Consider the following 19,366-nt stretch of genomic DNA (forward strand, 5'->3'; position numbering starts at 1 on the left):
TCGTCTGTCTCTTCCTTCTTGGCTTCCTCTCCTTCTGACTTTTCCTTCTTGGCTTCCCCTCCTTCTGGCTCTTCCTTCTTGGCTCTCTCCTCTTCTGTCTCTTCCTTCTTGGCTTCCTCTCCTTCTGACTTTTCCTTCTTGGCTTCCCCTCCTTCTGACTTTTCCTTCTTGGCTTCCCCTCTTCCTTCTTGGCTTCTGTCTTTTCCTTCTTGTCTTCCTCTCCTTCTGACTTTTCCTTCTTGGCTTCCTCTCCTTCTGACTTTTCCTTCTTGGCTTCCTCTCCTTCTGACGTTTCCTTCTTAGCTTCCTCTCCTTCTGACTTTTCCTTCTTGGCTCCCCCTCCTTCTGGCTCTTCCTTCTTGGCTTCCCCTCCTTCTGGCTCTTCCTTCTTGGCTTCCCCTCCTTCTGGCTTTTCCTTCTTGGCTCCCTCTCCTTCTGACTTTTCCTTCTTGGCTTCCCCTCCTTCTGGCTCTTCCTTCTTGGTTTCCTCTATGTTCTTCACGGAGCTTGCATTTTTGAGATCAGTGGTATTTACACCTGACACACTGTCAGGTTCTTTTTTTGTTATGCCAATTTCTGCAGTGCTTTGTGTTTGATTTTTATCATTCACTTCATTACTATTGACTGATTTTTTGTCCATCCCATCTCCAGTGGACGCTTGTACTGAAGTCCCTATAAATAAATATTAAAATAACAAAACAAGAAAAAATGTTTGGTGTTTTAACCAGCAGAACACAGAGCATGGTGGACAATAACAGAAAACTGAGAACTGCCATCTAATAATAAATGCCTTAAATGCTGCTATTAGGCACAGTGGTTAGCACTGTCACCTCACAGCAAGAAAGTTCTGGGATCAAACCTCGTTGCCACCCGGGGCCTTTCTGCATAGAGTTTGCATGTTCATCCTGTGCCAGAGACGTGCAGGTTAGGTTGACTGGTGACTGTAAATTGCCCAAAAGTGTGAGTGATCATCTGCCTTCATGTTTCAGCCCTGTGACAGACTGGCAACGTGTCCTGGGAGTACCCCGCCCCTGACCCAATGTTGGCTGGGACCGGCTCAAGCACCCACACCCCTGTGACCCTCCACAAGATAAACAGTATCAATGATGGATGGATGGATTCTGCCATTGTGAATTCTGTGTATGTCCTAGCTCATAACTTTCCTTCCTTGTATCAAATGTAACCTTTGAGCATTTATCCCTTCTAGTTAGGAATAAGAAAGAGGGCATTACTATCAGCTTCCCCCATTTGATTAAATTAGCTAAGATTATTAGATTAGTTGATTCAATTCTATTCTGTAAAAAGAATAACATAAAGGCCATAACATTATGGCAGAGGGGGCAGTTGCTACACACTGGTAAACTAACTGGAAAAATTCTTAGTTTGGTATACAAGCTGAATTAAACTAAAAGACAAAATTCTTTATTATTTTGGGCCTTTCGTCTTTATTAGTCAATGACAGCAAAGAAGTGACAGGTAATGAGAAGAGCACATGGTTGGGAATAGCATATAACAAAAATCCCTGATCAAAGGTGAACCAGCAATATTGTGGTTCATGTTTTCAAGTTTCTTGGTTTCAGTGTTTTGTTCACTCCATGTACATGCATCTGGAGAGCACAGCGGACATTTTCCATGACCGACATTTTGACTTGTCACAACAGGAAAAGCACAGCTGGAACTAAAATGTATTAACAGTGATACTGCTCTTTTTACTGGCTTTGCTGGATTAGTTGACCTAAATAAAGCAGCCATCATTAATATTATAAATCACACCTGTGGTTTTTCTGCAGTGACATGTCAAAATGTCTGCTGTGGGAAAAGGCCTAAACTCCCTTCAATACACATACTGTTAAATTAGCACCTCTGACAATGTCAAAAAAGAAAAAGAACCCAAGCAGGCACAGGGAGAACATGCAAACTCTACACAGAAAGGCAGAGTCGGCTGGGGCTCAAACCCAGAACTTTCCCTCTGTGAGGTGACAGCTGCCCAATCAACTCCCTAATTATAAAAAAGCTGCAGCAGAACTGTTGTACTGGATTGCACATAATATGAATTACGATGGGTCCTGTATTATTAGATAATCTTGTGGTGATATCTTAGAAGGCCCTGTGGCAAATTTTATTTTTAAACACTTTATTATTTTAATTTCACCTGCACTCACACTTTGCATATTCCCAAATAAGTGTGTGTTTAAGGTTACTTGAAACAGTCACAGACCAAGCCTATATTTGGTTATGTGTATTTAGTTTTGTAACAAAATGTCAAGGTCAAGTGTTTATTGTCCTATGCACAGTGAGGAAACATGTTTTCCTGTACAATGAAATTCTTACTTTGGCCGTCGACACAAATGCCACACAATACAAGTGAAATATAATTCAGATACATAGGTAACACAAAATCTAAATCTAAAAAATCTTAAGCACTGTAAAACAGCCAATGAAAGAAGCACAATGAAAAGTACAAGAACACAAATAATTAATACATGTAAATGCTGTACATTTATTTTTTCAAAGTTTCCAATAAGTCAAAAATGTAAAATAAACTGATGTCATTTTCATTCAACTCAGCACCGCCCCCGTTATTATTTCCTTATTGTGTAATGATACAACAGTGGTGGAAGAAGTACGAAGGCTGTTTAAGTAAAACGAACTATACTGTATTACAAATAAAAGTCCTGCATTCAAAATGTTAATAAGTACAAAAGTATTAGCAGAAAATATACTTAAAGTGCTCATTGTGCAAAATGGCACAGTTTACATTGATGTAATTATATTATTTGATTATAATTATTGATGTACATCACATTTAATGTTGTAGCTGGTAAAAATCGAGAGAATTTTTACTACCTTGTATGTTTATAATTTCAAGGATCAATAAGTGTTGTGATTATAGTGTATTCTGTTTTATTAACCTCTTTCTGAAATGTAACCAGTAAAGTTATCAAATAAATATAGGGAGTACAAAGTACTACAAAGTATGAAGTAACAAAATGAAAATACAGATACTTCAAAATTGTACTTAAGTACAGCATTTGAGTTAGTTACTTTTCACCTCTGTGAAACGGTTAGCTAATAGGAACAATGGGGAAGTTCAGTATTTCTCTGACAGTGAACAGCATAAAGGCACAAATTGCAAACCTTAACTCACCTGTGACCAAGCACCGACACAGAACTATTGTGAGTACCAGGAAAGTCGTCCTCATTGTATCCACACACCAATGATAACACAAACTAACAACAAATCATCGGTGTGTCCTTTATTCTTACGACACGACCCGTATTGACAAATACACGTCGACAGATTGATGCACTTTGATAAGTCCCGTTCCTGCTTCCGTATACGAACCACGCAAGCCTGCTCTTCTTCTGCAGAAGAAAACATGGTGGTGGTGTTTACTGCCACCTAAAGGCTGAGCGCTGACATTACAGAGCCATGTTTTCCTTTAATCTGAAAGTTAACATACTGCCGATTATCCCCCTTAGCTGTCTGTTTCAAGAGACACAATTATTAACTCATCATACCCTTTATTCTGTAGCTAAACATGAGATGTAGGTAAATGTAGTTCCAGTAAAAAGATGCTTGTACTTAAAGTGTCTTCTTCAACCAACAGAAACTTTGAAATTTATTGGTTAAACCAAATGTAAATATAGTTCTTTACATTTTTTATTTGTTTAACTGAGTTTTATTGAGGTTGAAATTTAATATTGAAATAACTGTTAGATTCAAATGCCAGGATTCACTGTTTACCATTTATCACAGCCACAGTACTTCAAAGTTTATTTGTTTGGTGGTGCATCTTGCACATCATAATCTGGAAAATATCACTTTCTTATACCTTTCCTGACAGTTTCAGCCTGCTCCAGTCAAGTGTAACAAAGTACACACCCTGAGCCTGAAACCTTGGATCCAGTTTCGCAACATGTAATCATCTGACCACACACGAATTATCATTCCCTCATGTCAACACACAGGTCTTGCCACTTAATGAAAATTACTAAACAATCTACAGCGTAACACATTTACAGTATTCATCCATATGAAATCAAAATGCTGTTTAATATTGTTTTGGTTTAAGAATTGTTCAAACAGATGGTTCAAACATGGGAAGCTTCTTCTTCCATGTTGCATTAGCATTGCACATTTTGTTCATATATGCATTTGAGGAACTTAAAGTAAAACAATGCATGCTTTCCTGTTTGAGTCAGTCTTTTTATAGACAGGCACTCATACAGAGGGCCTGACCTGACTTTCCTAAGTGTATTATTTAGTTTCATTTGAATGCTACAAGTGGAAACAGAGGGAGACTAAATATTTAGGCTCAGCTATAGATGACGCTGTTTGTTCTCAACTTCTCAACTGACCCAAACCTGTAAAGGTAAAGAGCACACAGATTATTATACAAGATAATATTTTTCCAATGATCCGCCACCGGAAGAGCTGTGCTATTACTGCCACCCACGGGTTAGGTGCTGATATGATGTGGATATGAGGTGGTTTGTCAGGATTCGACTTCATCAGCAGATGGCAGCATTGATATACAGTGAAAAATAAAAAATGAATAACAAAAGTACTTTATGACTCCAGATTATGTGTGTAACTGCTGAGGGTTTTCAAAAACTACCATCTGTAAAACTACTACTATTCATCCTACAACTACCTTAAAGGGGGTGAAATACTGTTTAATCCAGAAACAAAGATACCATTAAACAAAATTTATTGGCATAAAGTCACTAAGCTTTACAGCTGAGCACAGTACTGTGTAACAATATTATAGGAATTGCAGCTGAAATTGTGCAGCAGCTTTAAAGGTGAGATAATGATCCAGATGTTAATTGTAGCAGTTTTACATCTTAGTTGGGGTTCAGTGTCTTGCCCAAGGGCACTTCAATATGTGGACTGCATGCACCGAGAGTCGAACCTTCAACCTTCTGGTTGGAGACGACTGCTCTACCCACCGCAATACTTGATTTAAACTTAATGATGCTGTTGGGTGTGTGTTTCTGTGGATGCCGCTTCATTCATTCATTCATTCATCCATTTATTTAACAATTTCATTGACTTCTTAAATGACAGTTCTAAGTGCAGTATTTCACATGTGAACTATCAAAGGGTTAACCTGGAATACATTCAAGATCAAAGGAAGGCCCAAAAAAGAACCTTGGCAAGAGATTGGAAGAATTTAATGAGCAAAAATTAACATGTATTAAATCTGACCTCGTGCTTACATGGCAGATGTTGAATGGAGCAGCAACCGGGCACGTTATTAGAGAAAAAAAGCGGTGTGTTACATTTTGAGTGGAGCATGGGAACCAAACCGGCAAAACATACCTTTTATTGCCTTTAAAACAGATATTTAGTCTAAAACTGGGCATAGGCCTATGCTTTGAAATCCTATTTGCTCGTGTGATGTGCTAAAACTCACATATGAAATGTTGTAATAATCATGTTTTAAGAGATTTTATGGGATTCCTTTTAATAACTAGACAACTAAAAATGAAAAAAATTAGCAGGCACCAGTATGGAAATATATTTACATGAAGAACAACCTGGAATAACCATTTGAAGTGCTTCACTTGAGTTTGATAATAAGGGTACTGTCTTAGGAGGACTGAACATTGCGCTGGATGTACGGCCTTGAGGAGACAGATTTGCTCACTGGTTTGACAACTCATTACCTGTAATTTCACTGACATATCGGTGAAGTGGCTCGGAGCGGTCGGCCGTGGCACCATAGACTGTGTGGTTTGTATCTGGAATGAAGTAAGATAGAATGGTTAACAAGCAAAGACTTATTGTGGCTAATGATCACTTAAAACAGAGCAGGGAAGACTTGACAGTTTGGTGCCTCTGCTTGGGAGCCAAAACAGAAACACATCCTCAGGCCACCTGTCTGCAGCTTTAGGAGGCTGTCTGGAAGAGAGGAAACAACTGTCTTTTGAGACTGACCTTTGATTCTGTCAGAGTTAAGACTAAATTGAGGATAACATCTGCTTAGTAAATCTCAGTAACATTCTAGATATTTCTGATAAGATCATAATTGTAGCATCTAAAATCAAACTTATAATCAATTAACAGAGACTGCTTGCTTGGTCTAAATGATCTGTTGGTGCTGTTCGCTGTCTGGAAAGACATCTCAATTGGTAAAGTGTACTAACTGAATAGTAAAAAATGCTGTTGAAAAGTAATATTTCACAGCACTGTAGATCTCACTGTAGGTAGCTGGGAATGGGCGTCCGTGCCCCCCTTCCTCCTCTCCTGACATAATTGGTCCATCCCTGGCACTACTCCTCATCTTCGAAGCCACCAAAAACTGTAACCTACCTTGTGTATTTTTCAGTAATTGAAATGCCTAATGAGGTCCCAGGGGCTCCATCCCATTACCTCCGAGTTAATTAAAGCCTAAGCAGTGTGCCAAACGGCGAATAAAGATGCAATAAAAGTGCAAAAGGAACAGGGAACCCAAGCAGGGTTCAGTGCATGCTGGGATGGGACTGACCTGCTTTTTTGTCACTGTTGCAGGACCCTATTTTTCAACAAGAAGCAGATGCTTTTTTTTGTACATTGCTCTTCACATTTTGTTACTCTGGTTCTAATTCTGCTTTATTAAACAATGAATTCATTGCAACAGTCAGCAAGGTTTCTGTGAAGACATTCTATGTTACTAAAGCATTACCACAAGCCCCAAAAATAACGGGTGTGTTATGGACTCTTTCATTTTCAGTATGGCTGTAATAAGATTATACTGCTCATTATTTCTACATTCTCAACACCTACAAAACTGTAGTTATGCACTGTGGTCACTATTACGAGAATATTAACCCAAACCACATTACCTTGTCAAAGAAACATCTCCTTGTTAAATGACAAAAACATGGGCTAAGTTCATGTGACAAGACACACTGAGACTTTTTTTAAAGAAACAATTTCAAATGTTTATTTAACATGTCAAAGGAGGGACACACACTTGTGAATTGAAAACGGGGCTGCAATTATTGGCCAGTACTATGACTTAAAACTTAATACTAACATTAACTGTGTTTTGGCTAAAAAGAAAACATGTTTTTGTTCCTTTTTGTTTTTATAAAGAAACTTTATGTACATTGGTTCTTTTATACAAGAGGTTCATTGGATAAATGCATTGAAAAAAAAAAACAGTTCTGCAGTAAACTTTACAAAAAATACATTTTGTTTCATTGAGAGATGTGGAAAAGGAGACGGTCAAATATTGACCAATAATATTTCTTCCTTTTCATTATTTAGAAAAAAGTTGTTCTAATACCTAATTTAAAGAAAAGCAATATACAGCACAATAAATGGGAGGAAATTGCCTTTGCAGATTTATTCAGTTGGTTTGGTAACTAAGGAGAGAGGTTGTGACTGGAACAGGGCATGATGGAAAGGGGAAGGTGGGGAGAGCATGGAGGGGTGCAGAGAAGTGAAGGCAATTGGCCGGGTGAGGATGGGTGTGGATGGCTGGCTACCTGAAGTACCAACTGAGAGAGAGATAGTGGGTTGGGAGGAGGTGGAGGAGGAGGAGGAGGATGTGGACCCAGAAGCCTTCCCAGGTAGGGAGAAATGGTGGTGCATGCGTCCCTCAGGTTTGGTGGTGAGTGATAGCGGCTGGGCCTGCTCCGAGTGAGTGGCTGCAGGAGCAGCTGGGGAAGCCAAGGCTGCAGAGGGAGTGGCTGGCGAGTCCAACATGCTGCCGTGGGATGATGCAGGGCTGTCACACATCTTCTCCGAGGGCAGATACTGCACACACTGCTTCTTGCTTCTTATTGAGAAGTCTGAGGAAAACAAAGGAGAAGTGAAGAAACTGAATTATGTATCTGCTGCTGCCTTAAAATCTGGTTCAAGTCCCTCAATGCTTCTGGTGGCAGAAGTAAAGGAGTGATTATTAAAACAGCGATGACGATGGCAGTGAAAGTTTTAAAGCATGACTTGAAAACACATTACAACAGGGAGTGTGAAACAGGATGCTGAACATAATCAAATGGTATGCATCTATGATGCAAAAGAGAACATGATGCACTACATCAAAATGTGCACAGCAGTGTAGAAAGCTCTCTTATACTGGGTCAATTACAGTGGTTGTTTGGTTGCACTATAGCAGACATACCTGCCGCTATTAGCACTGAACCTCATAAGCTGCTTGTCAAAGTATAGAAGCAGGGAAAGAAGTTAGTAAGTGTTAGTGGAGAAGTAAATAAAATCTATGCAAAAATATAAAAATAATAGAATACAGGCATGTTGTCCCATGTTGCATTGCTGTTAGTTTCTACAGTTTTTCTATGTTACTCTAGTTTATGAACTAAAAACAAATAAGGTTGCCCTTACCTTCTGGTTTTGAGTCTGGTTTATTGTCTCTCTTCCTCTTTTTCCGCTTTCCCTGTACAGATAAAACAATGTCAGTTTTCATAGTGAAAGTAAACCACCCCAGTGAATTCAGCTAATAAAAACAAAAGTACAGTTGCTATAATTAACTGATACAGTCACATTTGACAGAAACCAAAGAGACAGAAGTATTTTCTAACTTCCTCTACTCATTGATATGATCATGGAAATGTTCTCACATAGTTATCTCGTGCTGACCATCCGGGGTAGAGCTGGGAGTGGAGTTGCCTCTCTTTCCTGGCCAGCTCATAGTATTTGGCTTGTTCCTCTCTTGACAGGGAATGCCACTGCGGAAAAGACAGTATATATCAAAGGACTGCAAAACACATTCATAGTTCTAAACTCACATGAACATCTGTGTCTATGCTACTTACCCGTCTTCCAAGGATCTGGTTGATGGCGGCACTCTCTTTCAGAGTGCACTCTGCCACTACTTTGGCTCTCATCTCCTTCATATACAGCATGAAAGCGTTCAGAGGCTTCTTGATATGAGGCTTTTTGTCCTCTTCTTTTTTGGGAGGAACAGGAGACTTCCTGCTAATCCGTAAAAGGGTCTTGTTAATACAACATCAGTGGTGGAAAGGTACTGGTAAATAATAGCAAGGTAAACAAAAGGAGGTTTAGATGACTCCTTTTATTGTCCTTACGCATGCATCGAGGGGCTGATGTTGTCACCATTGGGCTCCTGCTTGATGGCTGGGGAGACGATGGCAGGATGGGGAATGCTGGTCTGGTGGAGACTGTGTGGAGGCGAGGTCACCATGTGAGGGGAGAAACGGCTGGACACCAAGCTGAGAGGACAAAAGGAGTCAACATTTTAACAGTCAGGTTTAACAGTGACTCTTGGTTGACCTGACAAGAAAAGGTTTCGCTAACATGACACCTAACTGCCCTGCCTTACCCTCCAGGTGAAATTTACTGTGCCTACTGCGTCTGTCTAGACTGAATTTATACACGCTGACTTACATGCTCGCTTTTTTGCTCAAATAAAGACTTTTTGAAAAGCCCCTTTATTCCGCAATGGCTGGAGGAAAGTGGAGTGTGTTGTTACCATGGCGACAGCATGGCAGTGACACCTGAAACCACTTCCCTTACCACGTTCCAGGCAATGGGTAGCATTCTGACAGCCGTCTACACAGAACACCTTTACAAAGTGTCTCTTTCAATTTCCAATTGTTAAGACAGTGGAGCATTGTAATGGACACACACTATAGTTAATGTTGGAGTGGAACATTTCTGTTTTAAGTCTTTTAATAGATTTCACTGTCATGGGAGACAATGCACAATCTACTTACATGAGGCGAGTACAGAGTTATCAGCTTCATCTTCTGATTTACTTAGTATGGGCAAACTGGGGGTTAACATGTAAGCTGAGGATTTTATAACTGTTTCTGACTGAATATAAAATCTCACATAACTAGCAACAATAGCAACAATTAAAAACTTGTATTTTGCCTTATTTTCCTTAATTCGCTGATATACTTCCTAAGTTACACTGTATAAACAAGGAGGTGCCATATGATTCCCTTACTAATAAACCTCTACTGCCTAAATCTGCAAACATCAGACTTAACCCCTATTCAGTAACTCTGTGCTGCTCTAAGTGATGCTATGCAACCAAGCTGCACAATTTTGGAATAACACTCCCACAAAGATTGAAATGATGTCTGTGTTGTAGCTATGTTTCTTACAATTTATTTCAATTTCATAATCCAGATTTTAAAGTGACACATCATCGGCTGTCATTAACAAATAATTGCAGGCTTTACTCAGAAACATCTTTACATCAGTTTTTTTCTAAAGGAACTAGACAGTCCACTGTAAGTCATGTATTAAAGTTAAACCCGTGTGGATTGGTGTAATATTTGGCATGCACTAAATACGATGCATTAAAAAAGTGTAAAAACTTAGATGTGGTATGTTTTTATAGTTAAGAGTTCATCTCCGAATGCACCATGCTATTGATCACAGACACCCCTCTGAATATTTCATCTCATTCTAACACCGGAAGGCTCGATACAAATCTTTCCAATTTTGACAGAGGGTCAGACAGCTTAGTCTGATGGGACATGTAGGTTCAGATGAGCTTTGATTTGTTGTAATCGATCGTCAGCCCTTTCATCTCAGCACTATGTGTGTGTGTGTGTGTGTTGCGGAGCGGCTCAGAACATTGGCCTGACCACAGAAGTTTAGCTCCGAGAGAAAAGACAGGAGGAGTGCTGAATATCAATTATCAGATTCTGTTTAAGAAGCTGAACTTGTCAGTGATAGACTTAGACCTCACATCCCTTTGTAGTCCTGACAATGCTGTCTGCCTGTGATCTGATAGTGTTTTGTCAAAAGTGGAATTAAGTTCTTTGATTTTGCACTATATCTCAAACATATGTAGCTGAGAAACATTAAGCAACTATTCAGAACAAGATTGTGCAATTTTCTGAAAACGGCGCCTTAACAGCTCAACAATGCTTACAAATGCAGGCAAGCCATTTATTTTACCTACAGTTTTAAAATCAACTTGCTGGCAAACAAAGTGGGAGAAATGTGATTACAGCATGTCATAGAAGCAGCATGCTTTAAAGTCTCGCTTTGGGAAGGTGTGGGTGTTGCTGAACGTGATCACCTGGACATGGATGGATTCATTGCTAGCGCTGGATAGGGGTGACGAAATCCCCCCGGAGGGATGGAGTACATGGGCTGGCCCTGCCTGAGAGACAGAGGGAGACAGAGTGAGGAAAAGCTCCAGTGTAAAGTCAAACAGCTGACAGCTAACCCACCAGTACTAATCCTCCAGTCACCGACTCAAATCCCCTGCTTGTGGAAGAGCACCAGTGCAATTCATAATGAGACCTGTAGAAACTAATATATGTTCATAAATTCCTCCGACTAAACTCAAGTGTTTTAATTAATTATTGGAGCCCCCATCCCACTGTGGCGTGATGGTATGAAACTTCATGTCAAGTGAGCGTACCCACAAAACATACTGAAAACGGAAATTTGAGAAATGTGTCCAACATAATTAGGTACCATTTTAAAGTAATAGCACAGTTTCTTAAAGAAATCATAATGGTCAAAATATTAAGTTTACACATCTGGCTGTGTGGACATCTGACAATGAACAAACTTACTGCGGCATGAGCCAGCCCAGAGGGTGTGCAATTGAACCGACAGCACCAGGAGACAAGGGGTAGTATGGAGAGAGCTCTGAAGGGTGAGGTGTCCTAGGAATACCTGCAGGTGCCACAGACAGCTTTTAAAAAAGACAAAACTACATTTTTTTCTGGCCACCTTTTGAGATTGCTGACAGATTTTATGAGAAGTATCACTTTAATTAAGATGTACAGTGTATAGTGAAGTGAATCAACATCCACCCATTACCTGTCTTTGGGTCCAGAATCTCTGGAGATAGATGTGACGGTGGCGTGCCAGGAGAGAAGTGTTCATTGCTGTAGGTGATGAGGGGTGTCAGCGGGTGGACATGGTGGGCATGCTGCACCACTGGCACTTTATTGGACTGTTTGTGCACAAAACAACAAGAAAAGAACAGGCACAAAGAATTTATAAGCAGCAAATGACCGGTGTGCAACAGGTGTGTGACACAACATTAAGAACAGAGTGAATGCAAAGTAATTAATCAGAGCTTCTAATTTCTGCTGGCTGTTGTTCAGAAGAACTCCAGAGTAAACAGGCCATCATGTGTGAATGCCCTCCGGTAAACATCACAGTCTGTGCGTGTGACCAGCCCTGTGATGCAATCTGGACCGGCACCAAGGAACACTAAAAAGCCTCGCACACACATGCCAAGACCATTATAGTCATTTATCTAAGGAGAGAACTGTTTGTTCAGTCTAACAAGAAAAACAACAGTGTCACTGACTGCAAAAGTCACACCAGGAAACCACAAACAAACACAATCATACTAAGGTAAACCAAATACCTATAAACAACTGGCGACATCATCCCCCACTCTGTCTGACAGCAGTCATTTGATTGGAATAAGCCATTTACCCATGGGTAGATTATATTGCCATATTACACTACAGATGAGTCGAATGGTAGAAAAGACTCAAAATTCTGTATAACTTAAATGGTGAAAAGTCCTCTTTGGATATAGCACTTTTAGCTATTCCAGCAAAAATGTATGCGTATTTTAATAAAAGCAGATTCTTGCTGAGCTCTGATTGGCATTACAACTGCAATGAGAATGATGAAGGCAATAATAATAACCAGCGTCTCTACTTTTATTAGGCAGCACTCAGCCTCGTAATCATTTCCCCTGGCTGCCTGGCTGAATAGAGCACTTGTTGGCTCAACTTGTCACATGGGAGGGTCAAGCGGTGAGTGGGGTGAGAAAGGAGTCTTGTTCGTCCAAGCTAACCTTTCTTCAATATCCCTACTCACCCCCTTCTCAAGCTCTCGTCTCTCTCCAACATGGTCTGCTAGGGAACAAGGTTTGCATTGAGACTTCTGTATACTCTCTTGCTTGATGCTGCTTAGAATTGTTCAGATCTAAGCTTTTTTTGTGCCACTATTTTTTTTAAAGGAAGGTCCCACCTTTTCCTCTTTATAAATCTTTACCAAATCAGTTTCTGCCATGTCTAAAGCATGCTTTGATTCTGTTAATGCTACATAGAGCAAGGAAAATATTTACTGGCATTAAACATGGCTATATTAAGATCACTTTTCTTGGGACGTTTTTTTGGTTTCTCCAGACTTAGTGCGCATAAGGCCAATGCATATGAAGATGTGCAAAGAACAGGATTTCAGCCAACACAGAAAAGGCTTTGATAAATAGTGTTGACTTTCTGGGGTGAGATCCCTGGTCCCAGACGTCATGTATATTTGAGTTGTGTTTTGTTGTTCTACTTTATGTACAATATGCCTGAATTTTCCCTATATTGTGAGGGCTGTTTGAGACCCCTAGACCTGGGTGCCAACACATTTTGGGAAGGAGTTCAGTGAGAATTCGCAATGATATTATTAATTATTCATATCCTGGAATACGCCAATTGTGTGCATTAAGCATGTTTCTAAGTTTGAAGGCACTAGTTTCAGCTCCAGGCTGTCTTTCAGTTCAGCATCCAAACAAAATCTGTAGAAAAATGGAGCATGCAGGTTGCACACATCCAAAACCATTCAGACCTGTTTTCTACCTACAAACCCTAACACCTGACTACAAACTCTGTTAGCAATAAAGATGGCTACTTCATCAAGCAAATATCTCTTTAATTCAGAACATTTTAAATTAAATCAATCAAAATCTGCATCACTTTTAAAACTAATTTAAATTAATCAAGTTCTCCAGAGACTGTAATAAATGTGGTTCTGTAAAACCTAAAAGCTAGACTGTAAGATCCAAACACTAAGGTATCAATGCCTTCTTTCACTCACTTTATGTGTAGAGGCAATATTCCTCCAGCCCACGACAGCTTCATGTCTGGTTTTATGATCAACAAGAAAAGTGTAATAAGGAAACCACAAGGAACATGAGCTGTGTTTTAAATATAACCAAAATACAATAGATAAAGAGCAACCTGAAACCAGATGCTATCAACAGACAGGAATCATGCTCTTGACATAGAAGTGCTTGTTGCAAACAGGCCTACAATGGTGCATTCTTCTCAGCTAGTGAGTAAAAACACCCAGAACTGGTCTTAGAGTGATCTGACAGAGTAACAGGAAGGTTTAAAAGAAAAACATAGCAATAAGCTGCTGAGCCAGTGCAGACAAGAGATATCTGTCTCTTAAGAGGAGTAGAAGCTAAAAGGGCCGAGGTGGCAGTACCTTGCTTGGCTGTCCAACTTGGAATGGGGCTAAGAAAGGCACAGTCCTTGGTCAGTGTGGGTGGAAGGGTGGATTTCATTCAAGCAAACATGTTTTTGGATTCTGCACATCTGAGTTGAATTACTAGGCAAACAGCCGATGGGGAAGAGAGCTTAGAACAAACTGAATAACCCTGCAGCTTTGTGTGTCTTTATGCTGGGTGATTCTGGGTGGGAGGCTCAGAGGCCTTTCAAAACTCCAGGAAAGACGGGGTGAAAAGAATGCCCGGCATGCTGAGAAATCCAAGCCTTGTTTGTCAATGCCAACAGGAAACGGACATGAGAGGGGACTGATCGTATATCTTGAAAATCAACTACTCCGAAACTATGCCATCCATTACAGACACGTTTTACGTCTGGTCATCGCCTCTCAAAAGGTCAATGGCAGTAATAGTCTAGGTTAGAATAATACAGCACAAAGCTGCATCATATTACTGAAGTGACCATCCTGAGTAGTCGTTAAATAAACAGAGAGGGCTAACAAAATCAGCACAGAATCTATGAACACATACATGAACAAGTCTCACTGGGATCTTTGTAAACGTATTCTGGCAAATTTGCCACTGATACATTCATTTTTCTCATTCTGTGTTCCTGAACTTGTTCAACTCAGACTTTGACTGGAATCAAAGCACTGGTTCCTTATTCCATTCCTGAAGAGGATCTTGCCCCTGCAGTGGCCCAGCAGGACTGCAGATCTTAGATCAGTATTCAGTTCAGTCCTCCCAAAGCCTTTGATTTCATGATGGATCCCGCTTGTTCACTGCCTAATGCAAAATGAGAAAATCTCAAAGGACTCAAAGTCAAAGGTCTTTTGAAATAATATAGGTTAAAAGCAGGTATACATATAGGTTTGAAAGGAAAAAATAAGCATATTTTGAGTTCATATCTCTAGTTAAAGTGCCGTACAGCAGTGAGAGTTAAAGATTACCATAAACACATGCAGGGAAACAAACGGAACCTCTGGAATGCTCTCCTAGACCTTGTTGCTTCAATTCACTTAAACAATTCAGTGACTAAGTGACTTATGACACACTGACAAAACCAGGTCCCTTGTTGCCTTCACTGATCTAGACTCTAATACAGTATTGAAACAAAGAGGCAATTCTTGTGTCCCTGTCAAGTGAGGATCAGCCCATATTTGAGCACTGAGTGAGTCAGGCTAAGTAACTGAGGGAGAGACACCCTGGTCAGTTCTGCCTCATTAGACGGTCACAGCTCATTCTAATCCAGCGTTAACAGTAGTAGTCAGTGTAGTTGGTAATGACAAAGAGAATAGGCCTCATAGACAAATTACTGCAAGTGACTGAATGACCTCACCGAAGGAAGCAGGCAACCTTGACATCATTATCAGCAGAGTGTTAATGACTGTGAATTGTGAAAGATGACGATGTAAGAGATGCCGATAACTCAGACAGCCGCGCCACCTCTACTTCCTTCCTCCTTTCCTCTCTTGTCCTCCCTGGACTAGCTCGGCCACTACTAATGGGCTGACAAGTTCCTCATACTGCATCACCTGGCCATGCAGCGCCTTTGATGTATTATGTATAAGGAGGCAGCCCTCAGAACATAGGGGCTGATATGGGGGTGCTGGACGTGTGTGCTTGTGTGTGCATGGTGAGGTGTGGTATTTTCATAGAAAAGCTTGTTCCCTTCTTCCCAGTCTTCCCACCCCACCACTACCACCACCATTACTACCACAAGCAATACCAACTGAATGCTAAACAAACCTGTCTGTTGAATAATTGACGATCTCAGGCCAGAGCAGGCTCCCATTAGCATACAGGCCTTATGGACCCAATCTGCACAGTGACAGGATGATCTTTTCCTGGACTTTTCATATTCACCGAATGTTCAGGTTTCTATTTTACATCATCTCCTTGAGTTCCACATTACTAAAATTAGCAGAAATGTCAAAGCGGTTTCAGTTCACCAACAATACCTGCAGTGATCTCTGTGGGTTTGCAAAATGATATCGTCACACACACAAAAAAAAATCTAAATATCAGCATTGTCTCTAAGTGGATGGATAGTGGTGGTGTACGAGGGCGTCTGACTGAGCAGGCCTTTCAACTAAGGCTGTGCAAAAACCCTACAGTAAACATTATGCATAGTTAACATGCACATAAAATATAAGACATACATGTGCAGTCCTTCACAGATATTTCAAACTATGCCAGTTCATCAAGAAAACAAAACAACAGTGTCAGATTTAAATGACTGCAGGAGCACAGGTTTGCATCAGGAGTCCCTACTGGTGTCTCCTCACTGCCTCTCCTCTCTCTGCTCATCTTGGCCCTGGGCAGTAATCCCTGGCCCCCCGTGTGTGCCCATCCGCTCCCCCTGCTCTCATTAGCGGAGTGCTGGGGCCTGGGGAGCCTACAGGCCTGGGGAGCCAGCCTGCTGCTCCCCTCCCACTCTCTCTCTTTCCTCGGCTGGAGTAATGAGCACATAATCAGCCTGGCTCCCTGTCAGCAACAGCACACCAGAGGGGCATGTGGGCTTCTGGCCCAGAGTGGGGGTAAGGGCTCAGTAGGATGTTTCACTTTCTACCCTCTGTGCTAGGGCACACCGTACCCTGAAAAAGAGCTTCCCAGCACACATCAAATGACCCTGAGGTAACAGGTCACCGGATCAAGCATGGCGACTTCCTCTTTTAATTCACGTAATGAAAGCTGTTAGACTTTCAGTGAACTTCCCTACCTCTTACTCCACTTTAAAGTAAAGATGTTAAACAAGTTCTAATACAGTGATGTTATCTCATATTCTTTCACTGACATGTTTGAAATGTTTGGCGTTGGACTGTCCATTCATTAGAGCTGTGCATTTAATTTTAACAAAATGATCATAATTACTGGCATGTCTTATCTCCCTTAAAATGATCAACTTTAATTTAAAATCAAGATTTACATTACGCAGCTGGATAGAAACCTGTAAGTTCCTGTGTATCATGTGCAGGAGAGTATTTTAAATGCATGCAGCAAAAACATCTTCAAAACTTAAGGAAGCTTCAAATTTAAGGGCACAGAAGTGAAGGCAGCTTATTATTAGGACAATGAGTGTAACATTTCTGGCAGAAAACACTTTGATCCTTCACATTCTCAGTCTTCTACAATGTTTCTTTCTGTATTAACTTTCCTGGTTTAATAGCATTCAAAGAGATGAAGGTCGAACAGAAACTAAAAAGCACGTGAAAAATTCACAGCAGCCACTGAAGGACAGAGCAGAAACAATTCAAGCAGGGAACCCTAACATCTGTGAACGTACTTTCATTTCCTTTAAATCCAGTTGCTATTATCGTGTGCTCATTTTTTTGACTTAATCTCTTAACTCCCTACAACCTGGAGTCACACATAATGTCACAGATTGGTTAAATAATTTAAAATCAGTTTACAGCAACAAAACTTCAAATAGCAGCTGCTGTGTCTACAAGAAAAATCAACAGGGTCAATGACAGGTCAAAATTTAATCTAGTAAAACATATTTAATTGATTTCCACTGAGACTTAAGTCAGTCCTGGATTCCCATGAGCAAACACAAGTTGTCCCCTTCACAACAATTTCCCATTGACTGCGTTCAATGAGGACTTTGTCATGTGCTTCACTAAGACTATGAGACGCAGCCAAACCACAAAATCAACAAGGACGTCTAGCCAGGATATGTAAGGTCAAGTCACAACACCTCAGTTTTACTTAAGAGTAGTAGTGACAGTGGCTTTCTCCTCCGTGCACCACTTAACTTGACTTCCCAAACCAGAAAACGCCCTGATACAATCAAACTGCTGGTGTTATCTAATATTGTTTATCCTGAATGCATGTCCCTCAGCGACGCCACAAAGCAAACAGGTCTGTGAAGGCCCCGCATTGTCTGACCAGAGTGAGACACCATAATACCTGGTTCACACCTGTGTGGAAAGCTCAGGAATGGAGGTTCAAACTTGAGAAGCTGATGGTGGAGTTATTGTGCTAAAGACAGACTGTTCAGCAACTGACATGCGGGTGCTGTAGGGGTTGTGGGGGCAGCTGTACATGGGCAAGTGGGAATCAGCAGATTTACACACACACACATCATTACTGTAAATAACCACATTACAGTGAAAGTTTGATTAAAGCATTTATATGGTTCACAGTAAATTGAGTCCCCTCATAAGTTTATATGATTTAGGAAGTAGCCTGGAGGAAACGTCTTATTAGTGCCACAGAATACAAGGCAAATGATGCAACTCTACTGGTGTTCACTGACTTAAATTTCATTCCAGTACTTGCAGCATTAGTTGTAACATGGTACAGATATTACTGTGGTCCCAGAATGTTTTGCTTCCTTCACTTCCTTTCCATGCTGCTCTTTTGTCACGCAATCATAATCTTTCCGACGCACACGCTGACTCAAAAACCATTAAGAAATCAGACTTCAGTGTGCACATGCCATCATAAACAGAAATATTGATTAATAAAACTGGCATCACTTGCTCCAAAACTAATCCTTACTCCAGCAAAACATGTTTTTGGTGTTTTTGGCTTGATATTGTCATAATCAAATATTTATGTTGTTTTGTGTCTACTTACTAAATGCCCTGGTGTTGGAGAACGAGAGTCTTTCAGTCCTGTAGATCCGGGAACATCCAAAAGAGGCCATTTCATCTGCAGGTACTATGGGCGAAAGAAATGGAGCCAAATTAAAACAAACAAACAAACAAAAAAAAAACAACACTGTGCAGGGAAAATAAGACCAGTGGTAACAACACAAAATATACAGAATTTAACAAAATGCACTGAAAAATAGAGAGGGCATGGAGGCCAAGTGGCAAAAACATGCAAGTCAGTCTCTTATATTTACAATTACTAAACCAGTGGGAGCCCAGCTTTTCCTGGAGCATGCAAAAATGGTATGAATGGTGTCAAACCCACAGAGATCTCTAGCAGACACCTGTACAAGACCCACATTGCTGGTGGAGTCAGACCGTGAGTTCTGGCACAGGGAAGAGCAGGGTGAGCGATGTGAACACAACAGGCTGGTGGAGGACTGTGAAATCGCTGTTTGTCAAGGAAAAACAAGAGCCCAGCTGTGGGCGCTCATCGCCGAGTGAGACAGCTGGAAGGAAACCCCATCAACAGTCCAGCAAAAGTGGACTCCAGGCTGACTCCTGATTATC

The 19,366-nt window shown here is 40.7% G+C and overlaps 2 protein-coding genes across 4 annotated transcripts in view; both read right to left on the minus strand.

Moving 5' to 3' along the window:
- The window catches only part of tgoln2 (trans-golgi network protein 2), a 3,941-nt gene extending 3,301 nt beyond the window's left edge, over positions 1-640 (minus strand). Inside the window, 2 exon segments of the mRNA XM_020590434.1 lie at positions 148-176; positions 179-640. Coding sequence (XP_020446090.1) covers positions 148-176; positions 179-640 — 491 coding nt within the window.
- Positions 641-6,957: 6,317 nt separating this feature from the next.
- tcf7l1b (transcription factor 7 like 1b) overlaps positions 6,958-19,366 on the minus strand; it is a 31,427-nt gene continuing 19,018 nt past the window's right edge. Inside the window, exons 4-13 of one of the 3 annotated variants that reach the window (XM_020590712.1) lie at positions 18,780-18,863; positions 11,771-11,906; positions 11,521-11,623; positions 11,016-11,099; positions 9,043-9,186; positions 8,770-8,932; positions 8,575-8,682; positions 8,339-8,390; positions 8,121-8,149; positions 7,713-7,788 (exon numbers count right to left, since the gene is read on the minus strand). In XM_020590712.1, the coding sequence (XP_020446368.1) occupies positions 8,130-8,149; positions 8,339-8,390; positions 8,575-8,682; positions 8,770-8,932; positions 9,043-9,186; positions 11,016-11,099; positions 11,521-11,623; positions 11,771-11,906; positions 18,780-18,863 (894 nt within the window). In that variant the 3' untranslated portion in view covers positions 7,713-7,788; positions 8,121-8,129. Of the gene's footprint in view, positions 7,789-8,120; positions 8,150-8,338; positions 8,391-8,574; positions 8,683-8,769; positions 8,933-9,042; positions 9,187-11,015; positions 11,100-11,520; positions 11,624-11,770; positions 11,907-18,779; positions 18,864-19,366 lie in introns of all 3 variants that reach the window. The other 2 variants (XM_020590711.1, XM_020590710.1) reach the window with 2 other exon arrangements.

Source organism: Monopterus albus, unplaced genomic scaffold (assembly GCF_001952655.1).
Source record: "Monopterus albus unplaced genomic scaffold, M_albus_1.0 scaffold12.1, whole genome shotgun sequence".
Classification (NCBI taxonomy): Eukaryota; Metazoa; Chordata; class Actinopteri; order Synbranchiformes; family Synbranchidae; genus Monopterus; species Monopterus albus.